The 22312-nt window shown below is 47.4% G+C and overlaps 1 protein-coding gene across 6 annotated transcripts in view; it reads right to left on the bottom strand.

The window, feature by feature from the left end:
* The window catches only part of MYZAP (myocardial zonula adherens protein), a 117293-nt gene that overhangs the window by 78721 nt on the left and 16260 nt on the right, over positions 1-22312 (bottom strand). For 4 of the 6 annotated variants that reach the window (XM_027123135.1, XM_027123138.1, XM_027123139.1 and 1 more), the window contains exons 1-2: positions 21094-21220; positions 10168-10254 (exon numbers count right to left, since the gene is read on the bottom strand). In XM_027123135.1, the coding sequence (XP_026978936.1) occupies positions 10168-10254; positions 21094-21168 (162 nt within the window). In that variant the 5' untranslated portion in view covers positions 21169-21220. Of the gene's footprint in view, positions 1-10167; positions 10255-21093; positions 21297-22312 lie in introns of those variants that run through there. The other 2 variants (XM_027123134.1, XM_027123136.1) reach the window with 2 other exon arrangements.

The following is a 22312-nucleotide window of genomic DNA, read 5'->3' as shown; positions in this document are numbered from 1 at the left end:
TGAGGTCCATCACTGACGGAGGCAAATACAAACATGCCAAGGACAACACAGTCTGTGAAACACCACCCTGGAGGTCGTGGATCTGAAAATTATGCACATGGAAAGATACCAAAGTTCTGTTAAGTAAAAAAGAGTAGATTTCATATTCCCATTTTTTTGTTTTAGAAGTGTGTGTTTGAGTATATAAAACACCTAGAAAGATGGACTCCACACCATTAATGATAGTTTCCTCAGTGAAAAAGGGGATTTCACTCTTCCCTTTATGCTCTTCTGTATTCTATTTTTTAACTAGTTTGAAATAACAGGCATTATATTTGAATTGATCATTTTTATTTTAATTTTCAAAACATGAAAACTAAAAAATTGTTACAAGGTCAGGGTCTAAATGACAGACCCACAGGGAAGGGCCCAGCACAGGACCCTGCTCAGAGGCAGGGCCACCAGCATGGGCTGTCCCACAAGCACAGGATTCCTGAGGCAGCACGAGGAGCTGCTGGGCTGTGATGCGGAAAGGGAACGGATGGTTATGGAGAAAGAGAAGGGGAAAATATTTGTTGCCTAGCCATTTTATTATACAATATTTAATCCTCACAGTAACCCTACTGTGTAAACATTACTCTTTCTTCCAAGGTGGTAGCATTCAAGTGCCTGTGCATGTCTTTCCAAATCTAGGCCCTTTCCTTAACCAGAAAGCCTTCAGGATAGCTAAGAGGAGAGGAATTGGAACACACATGTCCCTGCGGCCCACAGACCTCAGGGCTGCGGGAGCCAAGAGCCGGGCCCTCAGGTCCAGGGCCATTGGGAGGAGACGGGCCGGGATGGGAGGCTCTTCTCCAGCCTCCTGGCATCCATCTCCCTGGCCCCCACCCCCTCCTCTCTGTTCCTTTATCAGCCAACCTCCTTCTTTTTTTTTTTTTTGTGGTACGCGGGCCTCTCACTGTTGTGGCCTCTCCCGTTGCGGAGCACAGGCTCTGGACGCGCAGGCTCAGCGGCCATGGCTCATGGGCCCAGCTGCTCCGCGGCACGTGGGATCTTCCCGGACCGGGGCACGAACCCGTGTCCCCTGCATCGGCAGGCGGATTCTCAACCACTGCACCACCAGGGAAGCCCAGCCAACCTCCTTCTTGCCTCAGGCATTTACACAGGCTATTCCCTCTGCCTGCAGAGCCCACCGCTGAGCTGAAACGTCCTTCCCTCAAGGTCATCTGCACTGACCCTTCAGACCGTCAGGGCGCCACAACACTTCCCACAGTCGCAACGGGGTGACTATCAGCATCGTTACTATATGTGAGGCCTGCTCCCCTACCAACTAGAAGTTCCCCAAAGTCTAAAGTCTTGTTTGTCTTTTCCACCATAATCCCTGGCATCTAACAGTGATCACCACTTAAGGAGTTTCCCAGTGAATATTTGCTGAATGAATAGGGAGCTTTAGAAGCTGGAAGAGGTTCTGGGGAATTACCCAGAATATGTAAATATGGTCCCCTGAAGAGAACATCCTTTGCTCCTCTTAGATGAAGGGACAGGGAGATGATATTTGTCCCAATCATAAAATCTATATCCAGAAAATATTGCAAAGGAGCTGAGACTGCTATCATTTTTATGAAAGGTCAGTATGATTTTGGTCAAAAACTGGAGGACCCAGAAGAAAATGAAAAGAGCTGACACGTTTGGCACTGTGTTTGTAGCTAAATTTTTCTCCTCTCGTGTCCTTTACTCTCCCCATAAGATAAATGTTAATTTTTAGGCATGATAATAGCATTATGATTATATTAAGAGATAATCTTTATCTTTTAGAGAAATATGCTTAAACTATTTACGATATCTGGGATACAGGGTGGAGGAAGTGGACAGGGGTGGAGACGGGGCAGGACTGACTATGGGCTGAGGGTCGTCAGCTGGGGGAAGGGTCCATTATTCTCCTTTTGTTTATGTTTGAAATTCTCCATAATTAAAAGTTTTTAACACTTCTTTATAATGCTGCTCTGTATTAATAAAAATCACATTTTCAAAAATGTACACTAGGCCTATGAAAAGGCTCCTGGGCATGAAACAACAGGAGGTAAAATCGCCTTGCAAACAAAAGCCCTAATAAATGCACCGAATGAAAAAGTTATCGCCGAAGAAGGGAAAAGGAAACAATCAGCTGAAAGAGCATCCCAAACCCCTCGGTGCAATGCCGCAGAATTAACAACAGGAACCATCAGTCAACTATACAGAGAATGTCTCCGTGAAACTGTTCCCTGGGATGTATGCACAGCTTAATACTTACATTACAGGCTCATGCCATGGCTGTTTTCCCTAAAGACACACTTGGTGGCAAGTGCCTTAGAAAAGAAAAACTATAGAAAAGTAACCCAGCCTCAACTCCTGCTGCAAGGGTTTTACTGCTGGGGGAGAGCTGGGGTACGAATCCAGTGACAGATGACCATATTTTCCAAACCCTAAGTCAGAATATAGGATCTTACAATGAGATAAGCTCTATAGAGGCAGTGACTGTATCTGCCGTAGTCACCGCTATATCCCCGACGCTTAGTATAAATAGATGCTCGATAAGTCCATTTTGAAGGCAAGAAGAGAGAGAGAATATTTGGAACTGTGCTTAGGCCAGAATATTTGGAGTGTGTGGTCATCCTAGACACTGATCTGTGCAAAGGAAGGAAATCCCATGGTCAAGAAGGGTTCTTAGAGAATAATACCAGAAAGCACAATTTTCCAAAAATCCAAATTGATGGTGGTAGAACGCCACAGTCAGCCCCTGACCCCAGAGGCTAGGACAGGCAGCTGGTCACACGTCCAGCTGCCAATATGACTTAGATGGACCGTAACATGGATTGACTGACTTGAAAGCTATAAGCCAAGTTATTTCCAAAACTTTTTGTTTGGGACCTCTTCCTGCAGCCAGAGGGTGGCAGCTGACCTGGGGACTCTAAGTGCTGAGCCTCCGGGCATCCTATCCATCTTGTAGGCAGAGGAGGTGACTTTCAGGAATGTGCTCTGACCTGTCTGACCTGTGTGTCCATCATAGCAAATTACGGTTCCTGGTCATTACTCATGCTTGACTTTGTTTTGCCCGATTGTGACAACAATGAACACTACAGCTGAGCCTAAGGGGCTCTTCCACAGCCTGGGAGGGAAATAGGGAGGGGATGGGCGGCCCTGTCCCCTCAGAGAAATGGAGACCTTTGGCTTATTGAGATACTTGTTATTTCTGACTCTCTCACAGATTGAATAGAGACCACTGCCTACATAAACTCATGCTTGGAAAAAGACGGATCACTTTGAATGCTTAAAGATGAGAAGAGGGCTTCCCTGGTGGCACAGTGGTTGACAGTCCGCCTGCCGATGCAGGGGACACGTGTTCGTGCCCCAGTCCGGGAAGATCCCACATGCTGGGCCCATGAGCCATGGCCGCTAAGCCTGCGCGTCCGGAGCCTGTGCTCTGCAATGGGAGAGGCCACAACAGTGAGAGGCCCGCGTACAGCAAAAAAAAAAAAAAAAAATGAGAAGGGAAAGAAAAATTCTAGCCAAGCAGAAATCCCACAAGAGAATGTAGTTCTAATGACAGTATCCTTATAAGAGTAACCTCTTAAAGATATTACTCTATACTCTATACTAATATCTTAGAGATATTACTCTTTATATTACTCTAAAGATATACTCTCTCTGTAAAGATATCTCTAAGTAGTATCGTAAAGATATTACTCCATTCTAAGCAGACAATAGCTGCTTAGGCCTAAACACTCCAGGAAAAAGAGAAGGAGAAGAATATCTTCAGGGAGGTGGGAGGATCAGTTCTTTTCTGGAACCCAGGGGTATAGTACACACCTTAGGTAAGTTACCTCGACTGATACAACAGACTTTCCTGAGAGGAGGAAGTGTGCAAGTTGACATCACCATGACGACACGGCCGGGGCACAGATCCGAGACACAACTACTACCACTACTAGCTGTGTGGCCCCGTGCAAGTGACTTAACTTCACTGTTTCAGGGTCCTGAACAGTAAAAGGGGGATAATACCACGAGTTTCAGAAGCTTGTTTTAAGGAATACATGGAATAATATACATAAATCATCTAGTGCACCGCTGGGCACACTAGCAGATAACTGACAGATTCTATTGTTAGCGATGGGGGCATTACATTTCCGAGTATCTGATTTCCTACTAAATTCTCCACATCTGTCTGGATGCTTCCGCCTGTCTGTCCACCTCTCTCCTCTTGGATCCTTTTTCTATTCCCATCACAGTCACCAGATTTACTATGACAGTGAAACGCTCACCCCTGAACTGGCCTTGGTTTCTCTGCTAGGAAAATTCAAGAGCTTGGTGCGCCATCGCCTGGCCCCTCCTCAGTGTCCAATGAGGTTGTGGGATGGCAGCACTGCTGGGGCAGCCGACGCAGCCCTGACCTTATGTTAAACCACAGCCACTGCACTTTCACCGTTCTACAGATGGTGTTGTCGTACATATTCGTTTGAATAAAGAGTTCCAGAACTAAAGAAATGTGGGGAAATGCTGGCTCCAGGCTAACATTTCCATTTGCTAGAAGAGGAATTTGAGGCCCCTGGAGGTGACTTGAGTGGCCCGACCACGACCTCGAGTGATCAGGCAGCCAGCACTAGAACCCAGGCCTCTTTGCCCTCCAGGGGCTGCTATCTCCGAGAGGCACATAGAGTCCTACACGCTATCACCAGGGCAGCTCCATCCCCATTTGAATCACAGCAGCACACTCCCTCATCTGGCAACAGCCCGTGATGTTGTATAAACAGTCACACCAAGGATGAGAATGCAGCAGGCTTATTCATCCGGGGCTTTTAAGGGAACAAGGACTATAAAACCGAATGGCAAGGGTTTCCTTTGAGTTATTTTACTGGGCTAGGAAAGCCCCTGACTTTTCATACATACACATATATCCGCTCTCCCTCACTCAGGGTTCTCCAAGATCGAGAGAGAAACAACTCCTTTAAAAACACAAGTCACTAAAGGACATCTATGACAGAAGGATGCTAATAGCTAATTAAAATATTATACACTTCAAGCTACTTTGTCACTTTGGAAACACCTCACCATCGCACAGCCTCCGAATAGGCAGAGCTCAGATCGTATTCTCTAAAATTCAACTATGCAGTGAGACCCTGATTCAACACTGATGTTGGTTCTATCTCTTACTTCTCTGTGTATGTGTGTGTATCTGTGTGTGCCTAAGAATATTTGCACATAGATTTGGATAGGAATATGGATACGTACATTCACAAAGTTCTTTGAAAATGACAGGGGTTTAATTTCAAAATTATCTACTACCGGGCTTCCCTGGTGGCGCAATGGTTGGGAGTCCGCCTGCCGATGCAGGGGACATGGGTTCGTGCCCCGGTCCGGGAAGATCCCACGTGCCACAGAGCGGCTGGGCCCGTGAGCCATGGCCGCTGAGCCTGCACGTACAGAGCCTGTGCTCCGCAACGGGAGAGGCCACAACAGTGAGAGGCCGCATATTGCAAAAAAAACCACAATTATCTACTACCAATTTTAATTTTAATGTTCAACAATTTAATAAACATGTCATCAATCCCTCAACACGAAATTTGTGCCTACAAACTAATCAGCATTTCCTCTTCCATATAATTAATGACGTTTAATATACAAATAAAAGTCCATTGCTCATTTGCCCGAGTTGTTAATACAATTTAAGGTGATAATATTCCACTAAGAAACTTATCATGGGTTGAACAGTGTCCTGCAAATAGAGAGCACGTTGGAGCCCCCTTCCCCAGTACCTCAGAATTTGGCCTTATTTGGAGACAGGGTCAAGTTAAGAAGGGGTCACTGGAGTTAAGACCTAATCCTATATGACTAGTGTCCTTACAAAAAGAGGACAAATTGGATTCAGAGACAAACACACACAAGGAGAACAGCATGTAAAGCTGGAGTGATGCTGCCACAGCCAGGGATTGCCAACAGCCGCCAGAAGCTGAAAGAGGCAAGGAAGCATTCTTCCCTGGAGCCCTCAGAGAGAGCAGAGCCCTGCGGATACCGTGATCCTGGACTTTCAGCCTCCAAGACTGGGACGCCATAAATTTCTGCTGTTTAAGCCCCCCAGTTTGGGCAACTTTTTTATGGCAGCCCAAGGAAACTAACACAAAACTGAATCACCATAATCCACAGTCACACACTAAACGCCAACTATGGGCAAAATGAAAAGACTGCACATTTCTAAGTGTGTGTATATATGGACAAGTTGTACACGGATGTGGCAGGAATATGTATGTATACATATGTGGAGTGCTTAGCAGCAGATGGCTAGGTGCCAAGGGAGAGGGTAGCCTGGGTGTCCTGCAGCTCAAGAGAGGGGATAATCACCCAAGCACAGGCAGTCCAGGAAGGTCGTGGGGAAGCGGGCCTTCAGTAGGGTCTTGAAGGGTGAGGAGACGTGGATAAACTGAGTGTGGCTGGGCAGAGACTCATAAATGATCCAGATTTCATACTTTTAAATACTAAAATAATGGTCATACAGCAATAAAATATCTGTCCATAAAAGTAACACCATGCAGAGAACAATGAACACCAACTCAGCCACCAGCAGGACAGGACTCGGGAGAGCAAAGCTGATGTACAGGGTGTGCATCCTCCCGAAAGCGGCCAACCTGTGTATGGAGGAGTTCTCTGAGGTAAGGTTTGTGCAGAGAGAGGAGGCAAGGCCCGGGTGTATTGGCAGAGGGATGCTCAGAGGAGGACATAATAACATCAGAAAAGATGCAGCAGGCACAGCCCAAAAGGGAGGAGGAGATGCAGTTTCAGGAAGGAGAATGACTACTCCACGGGGGACAGGGGAGAAAAGCGAAGAACCAGGGCCACTGGGTTTGACAAAAAAGGGGAAGCGATTTGGCATTAAGTCATCGCCTCTCTAATCAGTGCTACAGGCCAGACACTGTGGTGGGACCTTTGCATATACTAGCTCAGTTACTCTCTGCAGCTAGACTTCAATGTGCCTACTTGAAAGATGAGGAAACTAACAGCAGAGAAACAAAGTGTCTGGGAGCCATCCGTGGACTGGGGAAAGCAGTCTCGGGGCAGGTGGGATCTTCCTTAAGAGAAAGACAAAGAGAAGCAGGCAGCTGGGCATCTGCCTTAGGAGCAGGAAGCCGTCCACATCCACCCAAGGAACCCATAACTCCAGAGAAAGACGCTGCCTCTGTTGTAATTACCTCCAGAAGCCTCCAAACACCCCATCCTGAAGCTGGGCAACCTGTACCACCTGCTACACCCTTCCCCCTGCTCCACTGTAATTCCTCTTCCTGATGATTTGGGGCCAGTAGACAGAATGGCCCAGCTGGCAGTGGTGTCTGTGTGTGGCCAGCTGCCCCATGGCATCCTTAGGTCCTCAAAAGACACTAAGCATCCTCCATGACTGTGAAAAAGAACAAGGCCCAGTCCCGCCCTCAGCCGGCTGAAGCTCTAACAGGGCCCTGGAAACCCTCTGAGAAGTTTCACTTTATCAGCAACCCACTGGGCCATTTACAGCTTCTACATCCAAGCGAGCTCCAAACCCCGCCTTTGCACGCCGCAGACCCCTCCAAAGGAACCCAAGTCACTTCACCAGCGTTCCCGGCATCTTGCGGTTTTGTGGGCTACGTATGATGTCACAGAGAGGGGCAGCCACACCGAAGGCACATCAGAGGAGCTGGCAGCCCCAGGGCCTCCTTGCTGGTGCCTGCCTCTGGCTCCCAATGACTCAAGACCAGGCACCTGGCTAGGACATGGTGACGAAATCAACCAGAACAGCCTCACAGTTACCACCAGGACCTTCAAGTGCAGCCACCACCCAAGGACTTCGGTTCTGGGGTAACAGCCAGCTGCACCCTCCTCCTCTCTACCCCAGTTCTTCTGCAGTGAGAAAAGATGGGCACTCAGGCTGCACACCTGGTCCCCCCAGTCTAAGAAGCATCCTGGCGCATCCTCTCCCCCAGCATTTCTCCGCACGCCCCTTGAGTTCCCAGGCAGGAAGGTGTAGGGTGCAGGGAGACTGGAAGGACTTTGTCCCCCACCAGCACCACTTTCACCTGGATTACATCCTGGTTCAGGATGACATTTTGAACAAAAAAAAAAAAACAAAGAAAAAAAAAGGAGGGTCTAATTGCTTTTAAAAGTTTGAAAAGCACTGTTCAGGACCAATAGGCAAATCGGTACACAACATAGTCACCAATGCACCTGTGACACAGAACACATTGCCTCTTTCTTCGGGAATACTTGACTATTCTTGTGCAGTGACATGCCCTCCGGTGCCTCACATCATCCACTGTCCCAGTGTCAGCGCTCAGAAGCCCCTCACAAACATCTCCTCAGGCGTGCGGCGCGGGTATAACTCCCAAAGACCAAATTTCCCACTGTGTCTACCATGCACATGGGGCCCTTGTCCTGTCACTCACCGCAGCCTGGGCCCCTTTCTCCAGCAAGCACTCGTTCTGATTCCCCATGTGCTAAGCTGCCCATGAACCCCTAGGCACAGCCCAGGGCCACTTCTCTGACCAATCTATCAGCTTTGAAAGGAACGACAGGGAGGGGATTAGTGAGGGCAGAAGGGGACCCCTTCCCCCAGCAACACAGGCCACCAAAGCCTGACCACTCCCGCTCTCTCTGGTTCTGAGATTTTACCCGCAAACTTTTTCTTTGGAGAATGCTCAAAGGTACAGAGAAGTTGGAAGAATGAACTACGTAACCAATGTACCAGTATCACAAGTAAGAAAAGTACTATTCATTCAATAATATGTAATATAGGGGTTCATATTCAAAACTGTATAGTTATCCCAATATATCTTTTATAGATTTTTTTTTGGATCCAGGATTTAATTAAGGTTTAATGCGTTATAATGATATTAAGTCTCTCTAGTCCCTTTTATCTCCAATAGATTCTCATTTTTCTTAAATAACATTGAATTTATTAAGGGAGCCTGGCTAATTTTTTGTAGACAGTCCCACATTTTGGATTTTTCTGTGTCCTTATTACTAGATTCAATTAAACAAGTTTGGCATGAATATTACTGGTAACATTGTTTACTTCTGAACTGTATCACATCAGAAGTCACATAATACCAGGCTGCCCACTATTGGTAATGCTGAATCGGATCACCTGGTAGAGCTACTGGCTACCACCTTGTGGCATATTGTACCTTTAGAGTCAGTAAGTGATCAGTGAGGTACTAATACTCTTGAGCTCACATGAATATACTGCTCCACAGTAATCTTCCACCAATTAGTATTTGCATTCATTGATGACCTGACCTGGGGGTTACAAAGCAGAGATTTTCTAAATTTATCAGCCGATGTCATATAAAGAACAGCTTTCCCTTTTATAATCTCTCTCTGAATCTCTCTCTCTGATTATTACTATAAATCCATGAGGTTTTTTTATTATTCAATGTGCCACGGCTCATCTCTGTCATTAATTCTTTTTAATGTTGAAATTTTTCCATTTTAACCAGTGAGCGCCCTTTCAAACAGGCTTCTGGGTCCTTTGATATGGCCCAACTCTCCATGTTCCCAGAGCCCTGCTTACACTTCTGGAGCCTAACACTCGAACGATCACATCATCTTGGTTTACTTATACGTCTGTCTCACCTGCAAAACTACGAGTTTCTCAAGGCAAGGCCAAGGTCAGAGCTATCTTTGTGGCCCAGCGTGTAGCACAGCAGCTGGCACAAAAACGCCTGCGCAACTCCTCCCTGCAGCCGGGTGCCCTTGCCGCGGCAGAGCTGCTGCTGGGCTGTTCCTCTCCAGGCAACCCCTCCACCATGTGAGCTGGGCCTCCAGCTCCAGCCACAGAGAAAGGCTCAGGGGCAGCTCACAATGGGCCCTTTGACTCAACGGGATGAGGCTCTTTCAGGAAAAACACGTTCCCAGCCACAGCACCCGTCACTAAGGCCAGCACTCCTGGAGCCTCAAGGCCACACAGAGCCTACATTCACCAAGAAGCAAGAGCAGGGACAGGAGGCAGCAAAGCAGCCTGACTTCTGGGAAGATGGCAGATGGGGGGCAAGTGCAAGAGGGCTTTTCATCACACAGCTGCTGACATGCAGGCTCTGTGAATAGCCTGGATGGAGGATGGCAGGAAAAGGGGTTAAAATGAAAAAGAGTACAAAGATGGGAACCAGTCAGGGCTTCGCTTCAGAGATGGCTTACCTTCTCTCTTCTTTCAACCTTCTTTCCACTTGACTCAGACACTGGACTCTCAGGAGGTACGGTCAGCCGTAGTCTGCAGACATTTGCCTAAGAGAGACGAGAGAAGAGGCCTGTTATGAACCTGCATTTGCAATTGCAGCAGCCAGATGACCTGGGGCTTCTCAGAGCCTCTTTCCCCTACTTAGCAATGGTGATGACGGTACCAATCTCACAGGGGACGCTGCGGTAAGACCAGCCTTTGCCTGGCCCATCACAGGCACTCATCACCTCACTGCTTATGTTTTATGTTTTCCTTGTTTGGGAAACTACTGAATAGTTTCACAGAGTTCAAACATTTTTTTTTAAATGGCTCATGTTCCGTGACAGTACAGAACGATCTGATTTCACATCCATAGGCCAAAATACAGCTAGAAGGATAGAGGCCAAACTATACACAGTGGTGATGGGGTAGGAGGGTGCTTTCTACTTGACTCTGTGTTGGCTTTTCCTATAACAGACATGTACATGTTCAATCACAACATTTTTTTAAGTCGATATACCCATGTTCACAGCAGCATTATTCACAACAGCCAAAAGGTAGAAACATCCCAAATGTCCATCAATGCATGAATGAATAAAATGTGTTACGTACATAGAACAGAATATTATACAGCCTTGTAAAGGAAGAGAAATCTGACACATGCTACAACATGGAGGAAACTTGAGGACGTTATGCTCAGTGAAATAAGGCAGGCACAAAAGGACAAATCCAATATGCTTCCACTTACATGAGGTCCCTAGAGTAGTCAAATTCATAGAGACAGAGAGCAGAATGGCGGTTGCCAGGGGCTGAGTTATCCTTTAATGGGTATGGAGTTTCAGTTCCAAAAGATGAAAAGATTCTGGAGACGGACGGTGGTGATGGTTGCACAACAATGACAATGTACTTAATGCCACATGATGCTTATTTCATCCTATTGTCACAGCCTGGTCCTCCTGTGACATTTTCCAGAGAGAAGTGATCCTACCATTAAAACAACAACAAAACCCCAGAGGGCCAAAGCAGCACCCAGAGTGCCCAGCCCACAGCCAACTGCACTCATGAGAGCACTGCTTGTCCCTGTTATGGGTTGAACTGTGTCCCCCTAAAATGTATTATGTTGAAGTCCTAACCCCTAGCACCTCAGAACGTGAGTTTATTTGAAAATAGTTTTTATAGAAGTTACAGAAGTTAAAATGAGGTCATCAGGGTGTGTCCTAATCCCAAATAACTGGTGTCCTTATATAACGGGGAAACTGGGAGACAGACACGCATACAAGAAGAACACCATGTGAGCATGCGAAGGAGAAGGGCCTGGAACAGACCCTTCCCTCACAGCCCCCCTAAGGAACCAATCCTGTTGACACCTTGATTTTGGACTTCCGGTCTCCACAACCGTGAGACAATACATTGCTGCTGCTTAAGTCACCTGGCTTGTGGTACCTTTTTGCAGCAACCCTAGCAAACTAATACACCCCCCAACCTGGTTTGCAGGGTCACAGATCTGCACTGGTCCTCAGGGCAGCTTCTGGGCAAAAGTACCCTGCATCCAAGAAGCCAAGCGTTGGATATGATTGTAAAAGACCTTTGAATGCCAACCTGCCAGCCTACGAAGGAACCCCCTAACCCAACAGTGCTCCTGGCAGGTGGACACCCAGCCTGAAGGTAACATTTTCCATGTACAGGTGAGAGCACATTTGGGACACATCAGTGCTTCCACACACACCACTGCCTCCCTCTGAGGTACCCCATTTTGCTACCTGACACCTCTAGCTTCCTGATAATGAACTTACAAGTTCTTCCTCAGAACTCCTACCTAATGGACCCAGGGTGCCCTCGGGGACTGCCACAGAATTCCCTTTGACTCTTCACAGGCCTGAACCTCCTTTCTTCTGCACTGAACAACCCCAGTTCTTTCAGCCATGTGATTTGGTTTCAAGATCCTTCTTCATCCTCACTCTCCTCTGGGCAAGCTTTGAGTCCAGTGACCCCAGGGTGAGACGTGGCCTGACACATGGCCAACTTTGCAATAAACCTTCAAAGCTCATCGCCAGTCATGCTGGCCAAAGAGGAACCAAGCCGTCCCAGCACGTAGCTCTCTTAGCTGACAATCCATGACACTGATGGGAATTCGAGGGCCTCCAGAGAAAGGTAACACTTTGACCGCAGGCCACTTGGACTGGTTGAAAACAGCTGGCATTTGCACACACATCAGAGTGTAACCCACACCAGGCAGGTAACCCAAGTCTGTGATGCTCAATAATCTTGTCTGGTAGGCAGGATCTGAGCCACAGCACAATTTTGCAGAGAAAAGGAAGGGCTCTTCTCCTGCACCACCACACACACCCGCACCCACACCCACACACAGAGTATGCGCACACATGTACATACCTACACAGGTGCACACACACATACACAGGTTCCAACACCTACTAGGCTGTGTTGATTATGAGCAAACTATTTAATCTCTCTGAATCTCAAGGGTAAAAGGCAGGTAAAGGAAGATGCCTGGCACACAGTAAGCCTCTATCAGTGTTAGATATTTTTATTATTATCTAGATATTATCATCATCCTACAAGCTCCAAAATGATATAGGCTTAACTGGCTTCCCGGCTCTGCTTTCTATAATACTAAGCAATTTGGTCAATGGATCTAATGGGTATTAGTACTGCAAGTGATACCTTTTCTTAGGCTGATTGCCCTACAGGGGTAATCCCTAATGGCAATAATTTTCAGAATAAACCAAAAACCTGAAGAAAAGACAAGGCCCAGAAGGGACCTCGTGGGTCCAATCACTCAGAATGAGAAGTCCCTTCCCCGTGATTGAGACAATTCTTTATTTGTCTACTCAGAACTCCGATATTCCTCAACACACTTCCTGTAAGTCTCCCCGAGCCACGTATAACCTACGGTACGCAAAGACGCAGGATAAAGAGAATGCATGTCTCTAAACTATCAGTTTTACCTGGTGACAGATAATGAATTAAAATAAAATGAACATGTAAGATAAACATTTGACTTCAAAGCTATCTGGCAGGTGCAGCAGGTGCTTGTGGCTACACCCAGGCCCTTGTGCAGAGTGTTTACTCTTGTCATTAGAAGTGCTTTTATGGAAGCAGTAAGGCATGGATTCCACGTGGTGCTTGCATTCTGTAATCAGTGCTGGTCCACAGATGGACTGACTATACAGATGCAGTTCCAACCCAGCTTGGAACAGGATCAGACCCTTCCTAATAAGATGGTCAAATGTACTGTCATGTGAAAAAAAGAAAGGTGCTGGGGGAAAAATGTTAACAATAACCCCATGTTTGTTTTTTAAATACAATCTGATAATTTGTACAGATTTGTGGGGGGAAAAAAATGTCTTTAAGGAAACCCAGCCAGCTGCTGCTGGTGGTAGTGGTGGTGATCTTTGGAAAGTGGGATTTCTGCGATGTCTACACCTGTTCCAAGTATGTGTAAGTTTTTAAATGAAAAATCGTAGTAGTCATAGCAATAATAAAGATTGAGAGCAACTATATCAGACACACACACACACACACAGAGAGAGAGAGAGAGAGAGAGAGAGAGAGAGAGAGAGAGAGAGCGCGCGAGAGAGCGAGAGAGCGAGAGAGAGAGATCAATCCTTCCTAGACCCACAGGACTGCTTCAGGAGCAGCAAAGAGAACATCCCAAAGGTCTAAAAAGTACTCTGAATTTCTTTACAGAAGCACGAAGTAACCCCTGAATGCATCCGATAGGTTGACCCAGTAGTTTACTTCCCTTTAGTCATTCACTCTCAGGAATCTCCCCGTGGGAAAATGTCCCATTGAGTAAGGGCAAGGCAGTGGTGCTTATCTCTCTGAGCATTTGAGGTTGCTGACCTTCATGGTTTCCTGATACTCAGGTACATAATACCCAGAGCAGCCCAGGCTGGACAGTATCTGAGAGGCAGGTAAGGTAGTTTATTCCCAGGGGTTCCCACGGCAGCTGGCTCAGCCCTGTGTTCTGAACTTCGAGGAGAGCTGAATCTTACTTACCTTGAACACTACTGCTGGACCAGCCATCCCTACAAGAAAGGGTCCCTTCCAGTGCATCAAAAGCAGGAAATGGACTTAGTGTACTTCAAGTACTGAGCACCCACTACTTGTAAAATACTTTTAAGGGCTATGAGGGTACTGATATGGAAAAGAAATAGCCATGCCCATAGAGGCTCATAATGCAGAAACACAGCCACAAAGGGCAATCAACAGCACTTGGTATAACCAATATAATATCGGGAGAGACAGGGTAGTTTGTGGTTAAGGCATGATGCAACTGCACTTCTGGGTTCCAATTTTGGTTCTGACACCTACTAGCTACGAAACCTTTGGAAAGCTACTTAATCTTTATTGCTTCAGTTACTTTAGTTGTAAAACACAGCTAACAATACTGCAGAACCACTCTGTTGAACCTGTGGCGAGGATTAAATAAACTAATGAAGAAACTAATGAAAAGGGCTTAGAACAGTTTCTGGTACATATCAAGTACTCTGTAAGTCGTCTTTTTTACCCTGGGAATACAGGAAGGAGAACAATCATCTTAACTGGAGGTGGGAGTACGTCGGAAGGCTCCTAGAGATGACATTTGAGCTGGGTATAGAAGGACAGAAAGGACTGCTTGGGTCAGTGAGGTTGGGAGAATCCATCATCAGAATAACAACAGACAATTACCAGGCAAGGCATTCATTCCAGGCTGGCCAAAGGCATAGACATTGGCATGTTCTGAAAATGGTAAATGGGCCTGCAGCCTGAGCAACAGTGGGGGAGGAAAATGGACAAACAGGTAGGGACCAAACTCTGACAAGCTACAAATGCCTGATGGCAAAGCAAGGCCTCTAATGGAAGACATTGGGGAGCCATTTAAATTTCTGGAGGAAGGGTTCAGTGATTCAATAGCAATTATTGAGTACCTCCTATTATGTTCCACACCCAACAACATGGACTGGAGAGGGGGAAACAGGGCTCCCATGTAGGCTTTGTACCTTAATTGCTTCTGTAGCCCTTAGAGCGCTCAGCATAGTATCAACACGTAATAGGCCCTGCTCAGTAAATATCAGTGTGGGTTTCTTTTTAGGTTGAACTAAAACACGGTAAGGAGAATGCACCTGAAACTCCCCAGAGAGCCTTCCACTTTCTTCAAAAACCAACCCCCATGGGAGGAATAGCAAGGCAGAGGCAGCGAGCATTCAAGCCTCTTCCACAAGAAGATACACAACCGAGCCCTTGTCTGCAATCAGGGCAACCAGGAGCAAAGCCGGGCCTCTGGGGACTTGTTTCTGACCCCCTTTGTGGAGGCAGAAAGCTGGTCCCCATGGAGGGGGGATTCTGGGATCCACGTACCATCATGCTCTCAGCTTCAAGTACCTGGGCTCACCTGAGGGAAAACTGTCCCTCTCAATTAAAAAGGGGTGAAGATGACCTAGCGAGGTGCCGGGTTTGCTCATCAGTTTACAAACATGGATTTCCCTAAGGAAATGAGCCAAGTGCATTTACACTTCCCTCAGGCCTAGTCCACTTTGTGACCGTGGGTCCCTGCCCAGCTCCGCCTAACAACAGAAGGTGTGGCCACTAAGGTTGTAGCTGGGAGGACGGACGCCACAATCCCTCTGCTAAGCACAAGCATAAAATCTCTGGAATACACAGGTGGAACAGGGCCTGCCCCGTCTGAAGCAGGCCTCTTCCTTTGAAGTAGGCTTTGGCCCTGAACTTGCAGGCCTGATTATCTACATCAGGATGGGGCAAACTTCTTCTGTAAAGGGCCAGATAGTAAACACTGAGGGTCTGCAAGCCCTGTAACAGCCATTTCTAGCTCAGAGTATACAAAACAGGTCGAGGGCTGGATCTGACTATGGGGTTGTAGCTTGCCAACCCTTGACCTACATACTTGGACGCTTCTTCCAGGCGGTATAAAGTGTCCTGGAACCCCCTTTTCTGTGTCAGGGCTGACTCCAGACAAAATTCATAAGTAGGAGGATGGTGACTTCTCCTTCCTGCTCTGACTGGCTCATCTGTACCAGGCTCACCATGTGCCCCGAATGCCAAGACCCAGAGAGAAAAACACAGGTACGAACACACACAGACACCAGTGTGACCTGGCGTGTTATGACTCCTCCCCCCGGACCCCCCCTCCCCCCCACACACACACCTTGCCCTTCCACCAAGGCAAAGGGACTTTTCAGAACACAGGCCCAGAACTGTCTGCATTTCCAAGAAAGCTGTCTGGGAGAGCAACCCTGGATCCTCGGCCACACGTTAGAATCACCCGGGGAGCTGCCCAAACAACGCTGATGTTATTCTCTACTTTCCAATGTTCTCATTTAGACGGTCTGGGCTGGGGCCTGGGCAGAGGTATTCTAAGCTTCTCGGAATTCTATGCATAACCAGAGTAGAGAGCCACTCACTTAGCCAAAGGAATGAAACTCTGACAGCACAACAGGATGAAGCACCTGGAGTATTTGGAGGCCTTCCCAGAGCTGTCAAACTCCTCACCTGGGCCGACACTCCCATCCACAGGGCACCTGCTTCCTGCCCAGGTGGGCCAGAGGTCACGGGCTGGCTTCATCCCAAGCTTCTCTTCCTGTTTTCCCGTTTGCCAGCTCAGAGTTAAGTGTGGCTGTTTGAGGACCCTGGTGACACTCTTCTTTTTAAGCACCTATTACACCAGGCTTGGGGAGGCAGGGTCCTGAAACCTTCTCAAGTAGTTAATCATAGGTAGGAGCAATGATGGGGTGCACAGGCCTCTAGGGGAACACGGAAGAGGGGGTTCAGAGCAGACTTCCTGCAGGAGCTGACCCTTTGTCAGAGGCGAGGAACAGCATCAAAAGCTTGGGGAATAGCAAGTAATTTGGGACATCTGCAAAGAGTATGCAAGAGGAGGGGGAAGGGGAGGGCAAAGGCCAGATCAGAAGGCCCTGGGTACTAAACTAAGGGGGTTTGTGCTTGTTCCTGGGGGTACAAGACTGAGGGGGGTCTTGAAGTAGAGGAGCTAGGTAACTGCATTTTAGAGGGATCACTCTGGCCTTAAAAGACAAAGAACAGTCAACAGGGTGACTAACATTTAGGAAATATCACTCTTCTAAGGAGGGAAAGAGGTAAATACCTCTGTGCTACTATTCTGTGTGCTGGGGGATATCTATCAGGACAGTTTTCGGCTGAGAGAGACGGCTGCAGGAAGCAAGAAGACCGTAACACACGTTATCACTGAAAGTATTATATTTTAGATCGAAACATTTCAACTTGGTCTCTAGTTAGTTGGCCCGGGATCCACAGCTCCCTGCACTCAATTCTACGATTTTTGAGGCTGACCTGAAAGGGTTTCCTAAGTGACCAGAAGCTCAGTGGTAACACCCAGCCTCCGGGTCTCAGGTTTCCTTAAGGATCCCCAGAACTCGGGTCCCCTTCATCCTACATGTGACACAGCGAGATGGGTGAACCAAAGCAGAGAAGTCGGGACATTTTTTTCCCGAGCCTACAACTATCAATTCTCAGTGGCAGAGGCTTTTTGGCTAAAACCCCTCAACTGGGTTCAGGAGGTCCCAGGGGAGCAGCCAACTGTTTTCTGAGTACAGCGGGCCCCCTGCCCATCCCCTCCCTGGGGGATGCTGCAGCCAGCTTCCTTCCACCAGACGCTGAGGTCCCACAATGCCCAGTGTCCCTTCCTCAGAGCCCCATAGGATGATACAGAAGTTATGCACATAGATGTTTCTGGGAAAGGAAAAGGAAGTGAGGTGAACACCTGTCTGACCTGTTCACCGGCCAGCTAAGGAGAATTCTTTCTTTTGAGCCTATCAGACAGAAATGGGACCCAGGAAGAGTGAGGAAGTAATGACTGAGCAGCCCATTCCAGTTTTGAACGGAGGAAGCCTTCGCCAAATACAAAGAAACATTGGCAAGAGCAGGCCACGAGACAGTCCTATCCCTGTGGCCTTGTTGGGTTGGGTTTTGTTTTTTATGTGCCACTGAGGGGCCACAATGCCAGTAACGGTAGCCAACAGTCTCTTATTATCGACAGAGCATGGTGCTGGGGGAACCCTTGACAAGTCTATCATCTCACACCACCCTCGCTGAACAGCTCAACCAAATACATCTGGCTGCACAAAGCAACACGTGCCTTTCCCCCAAAGCACACAGCCTGGCCACACAACTGACCTTTCACTGTAAAGTCTCCTTCAGTGGGATTAACTGCATTTACAAAATTCCTTTCCAAATCACAAAGCGATGTCAATATTTTAAAAAACGTTTATTCTCCAAGGTCATCAACCTGTCTATGGTTATCCTCCAGCCAATTTATCTTCCTGCTGTTGCCATAGATAAAACTATTTTTAGTGCACAACTGGTTGGAAGGCAGATTTTTTTTTTTTAATTTTATAACCCCTGCTGGTTGGCATCCACAAATGCCTCTCAGAGCTTTGTTTATCAGCTGACAGAAATTCCTCTCCCACCTGTTTTTTTTTTTTCTCCTTGAGAGATTTCAGATAAGAAGTAAGTACAAATTGTAGGTGGCAGCTACTGAACAAAGGATAACTAGTGACAGTCTGGTCTGGCCATACCACCCTGGTGGCTGACTCAGAGAACTCCCTGCTCAGTGTCAGCTGTCAGCGCCATTTCTGGTTGGCTTGAATGCCTGGATCAAAACATCCTGGTTCCCCTGCAGTCCCTAATTTGGTAAGCTCTTTGGATGAAACAGAAATGTTATTTTAATGGCTAACTTGTTACTGTTCAAGACCATCACTTGTCCAATATCTGAGAGGAAAGACAGAACGATACAGAGTTTATTGAAAAACTTTCAACTTAGGGAACACTTTTTTGCTTTTCACTTGTTTGGTCTACAATTTTATTTTCAAGGCATCCTGTTCTTGTTTTTCCAAAAAAATAAGTGTTTTGCCCTAAAGCAGGTCCAATACACCACTGTTATACGGTATATGCCAAGAGTTCCATTCAGAAGAATCATATTTCCTTTTTTCAGTATCTCAACGATGTCAACTGCCTTACGAAGTCCCACTCATCCTGCAAGACTAAACACACGTCTCCTACAGAGGGAGGCCTTCCTCAGATGCTTCAAGAAGAACCTTTTCTTTTAGCTTCTACACAAGCTTGTCAACACTCTACCCCACTATTACAACCATCACTTTGCATATGGTAGTCTGTGACAATGTCTGCTCCCACAGTTGGAGTGGACCCCAATATCTAGCCCTGCATCACACAGATCTATAAACATTGCTTAATAAATCAATTAATCAAAGATCATAGTTTACACATACATACACACAGTACTTGTGCCATTTGCAAATCCTGAGCAGAGTTGGAAGTCATAAAGGGGACCCTAGAAACTTTAGATATCTTCTTTGCAGAACCTACCCATGTGCTAAGAGCAGCCCTACAGGGTCTGATTCAGGTTGCAGACCCCTTCAGACTAAAGTATTTCAGTTGTCTTACTCAAAGAGCAAAGCCTTCTCAGTAGTGTGTTCATTGTGCCAGACACCACAGCACTTACAACTAAAGAAATACTTGAAAGTAAATATTTGAGGAAAAAAATCTTCAGAAAAGTTACCTACTATACTAGTCACATTTCATCCACCCATTATCACTCTAGCCACCCAACTAGTACCCACTCTGGAGGGGGACCTAGAGAATTTAATGCAATCTCATCCCATGTATGACGCTGTCCAGGCTCAGGGCTAGCTTTTCAGTGACTTCATTCTTTCTCAGTCATAATTATGTTCCAACTGAGAAGGATTTCCCAAAAAAAAGGCAAACACCCATCTTGGTGTAAGGCTGGGATTGTGGTTGGAAACCCACTTGGACCTAATGGGGATCTTTATTTATGAAGCTAATGATTGGACAACCAGAGTTCTGTCAGCCCTAAGTGGTGCACGTGCACATATCTGAACCCATCACCTGGCCCAGACCCAGGAGTAACACAGAGTCTTTCTTCCAGAGCTAAAGAAAAACAGCATTGAAGACAACTGCTCGTCTCTTGGTTGAGGTACACAAAAGCAAACAAGCACGTCTACAAGTCTAGAAAACAGGAGTCCCAAAGGGGGCCCTGGCTTGGACTTGCCTACTTGTTTAGCTAAACCTAGGGGAAATATGATGAGAGAAGTCTCAACCACAGAAAAGTACTCACCCAGATGATGAGTACTGAACATCATAATGAACAGGTGAACCAAAAAGGCACAAACGAAAGCCCTGGCAGTATGCTCTGAGGTACGAGTCTTGGGAGAGATATGAAATGGGAACGATGTGGCTAGCATTTCTTTCACAGAGCATCTGGAGAGATGAGAAAAGATGCAACAAAGATGGCAAAGAAACATCACTTCCAAAGGGCAACCTAGGTGAAGATGGTGCCCACTGTGCTAATACTTAAATCAGAAAGAAGAAAGCAGTTTGCATAAACCCAAGTCCCACAACTGGGCTCCTAGGTGGCCAGCAGCTAATTTCTACTTTGTATTGATAAAAATGAAGCCTACCTAGATTAAGCGCACTCCAAATCAGTGTTACTCTATCACGAGCGGGGACAAGTGGCCCTTTCTTTTCATCACTGGAAGGAGGAAAGTTTGGGTGTTAAAGACATTCATTACCTTTGAGTCTCAAGATACGGACAATGCAGAAAGATTCCCTTGCTTTTTAAACTGGTGCCAATACACTTGGCTTGATAGGCGAGGCAGGAAGGGGAGGAAATCTCTGGGAATTCCCTAAAGTCCCCTAAGCCCTTTGAGCCAGTGCGGCGCCTCTGGGACGTACAAAAGAAAGGTCTCGTTCAGAGCTGAGACAGGACCTAAAATTGAATCCAGGTGGGGTGTCAGGGCCAAGGGACCGGTTTCCGTGCGTCTCCATCCCCAGACAGCCGGGCGGCCTGGACAGGAAGCGGGACAGCAGCTACTCACCCTCCTGTTGGGCGCCCCGGGAGCGCTGGAGCCGCTGCTCGAGAGCAGGGTGACTGTGGACGTGGAGCGCAGCATCCCTCAGCGGCGTTGGTGGCGGGCTCGGCGCGGCGCTTCTCGCAAGTGTAATAAGCCCGGGGCCCGCCCCGCTGGAGGCGGGGAGGGTGGGGACCGCGCAGGCCAGTAGCGCCGGCAGGGGCAGCGCGGGGGCGGGGCTGAGGCCCGGCTGGGGGAGGAGCCGGGGCGGGGTCCCGCACTCGCCTGACTCGTCAAGCTGCATTTTCTCCCTAGGGCGCAGACCCAGCCCGTGTTGGTCACCTACCTTCCCCCACGGCTCTGCGCCCTCCCAGGGTCAGTCCCGGGGCGGGACGGAGTGCCTACCAGGCGTCCCTTCCAGCAGCCAACACAATCCACGGGCTCCTATCCTATGGAGTTTGCAATCTGGTGGGGATACCGAAAGATGACTGGTGTCGGTGCTTTGGTAGAAGAGGTGATACCCGTGGGAGCTCAAAACGTGGCCTTAGGGGTTAGCCTGTGTAGGAAAAGTCTTCCCAGAGGAGGTGATGACTAACCTAAGACCTTAAATACAAGTAGAAGCAAGCCAGGCATTGAATATTCATCACAACTGCTCATAATTATGTAATGGTTCCTGTGACTCCGGGTGCAAGTACTTTTCATTTACTACCTCATTTAATTCTCACAACCACCCTTTGAGGTAGGCACTGTTATTGTCCTGTATCCCCATTTTTCAGATGAGGACATTGACTCACCAAGAGATTAAGTAACAAGGCAGGGGTCCCACTGTCTGGAAAGTGGCAAAGCTAAGATGGACCGTACAGTCTGACCCTAGTGCCTTGCTTATCAACTCTGCTGCCCCCCCAGCAGAGGGAGAAGGCCAAAAGAACTGCCAAGTGCAAAGATGGTGGAAGGCAAGAGAAGGTTTGGTAGATTTTTTAGAAACTGAAAATACCACAGTGCAAGGGGCAAATGGTAGACAAGCAGCAGAAGGGCGCTGGGCCAGATCATGAAGAACCTGCTGTGCTTAGCTGAAGAGTTTGGCCTTTATCCTGAGGATAAATGTTTCTCAACAGGGGAAGACAATCCCTCTCTACTCACCCTTCAAAGCCCAAACACTCCCTCCCTACCAAGCTCTCCAGGACCCTCCTGCCCTGAACACTTACACCCATGAACCTCTATGCTTTTTGAGACCATGTCTTCTCAA

Source organism: Aethalodelphis obliquidens, unplaced genomic scaffold, assembly GCF_003676395.1.
Source record: "Aethalodelphis obliquidens isolate GAN/ISIS:26980383/991018 unplaced genomic scaffold, ASM367639v1 scaffold26, whole genome shotgun sequence".
Lineage (NCBI taxonomy): Eukaryota > Metazoa > Chordata > Mammalia > Artiodactyla > Delphinidae > Aethalodelphis > Aethalodelphis obliquidens.
The sequence above is the reverse complement of the archived record's forward strand: the minus strand, read 5'-3'. Positions and strand labels throughout refer to the sequence as shown.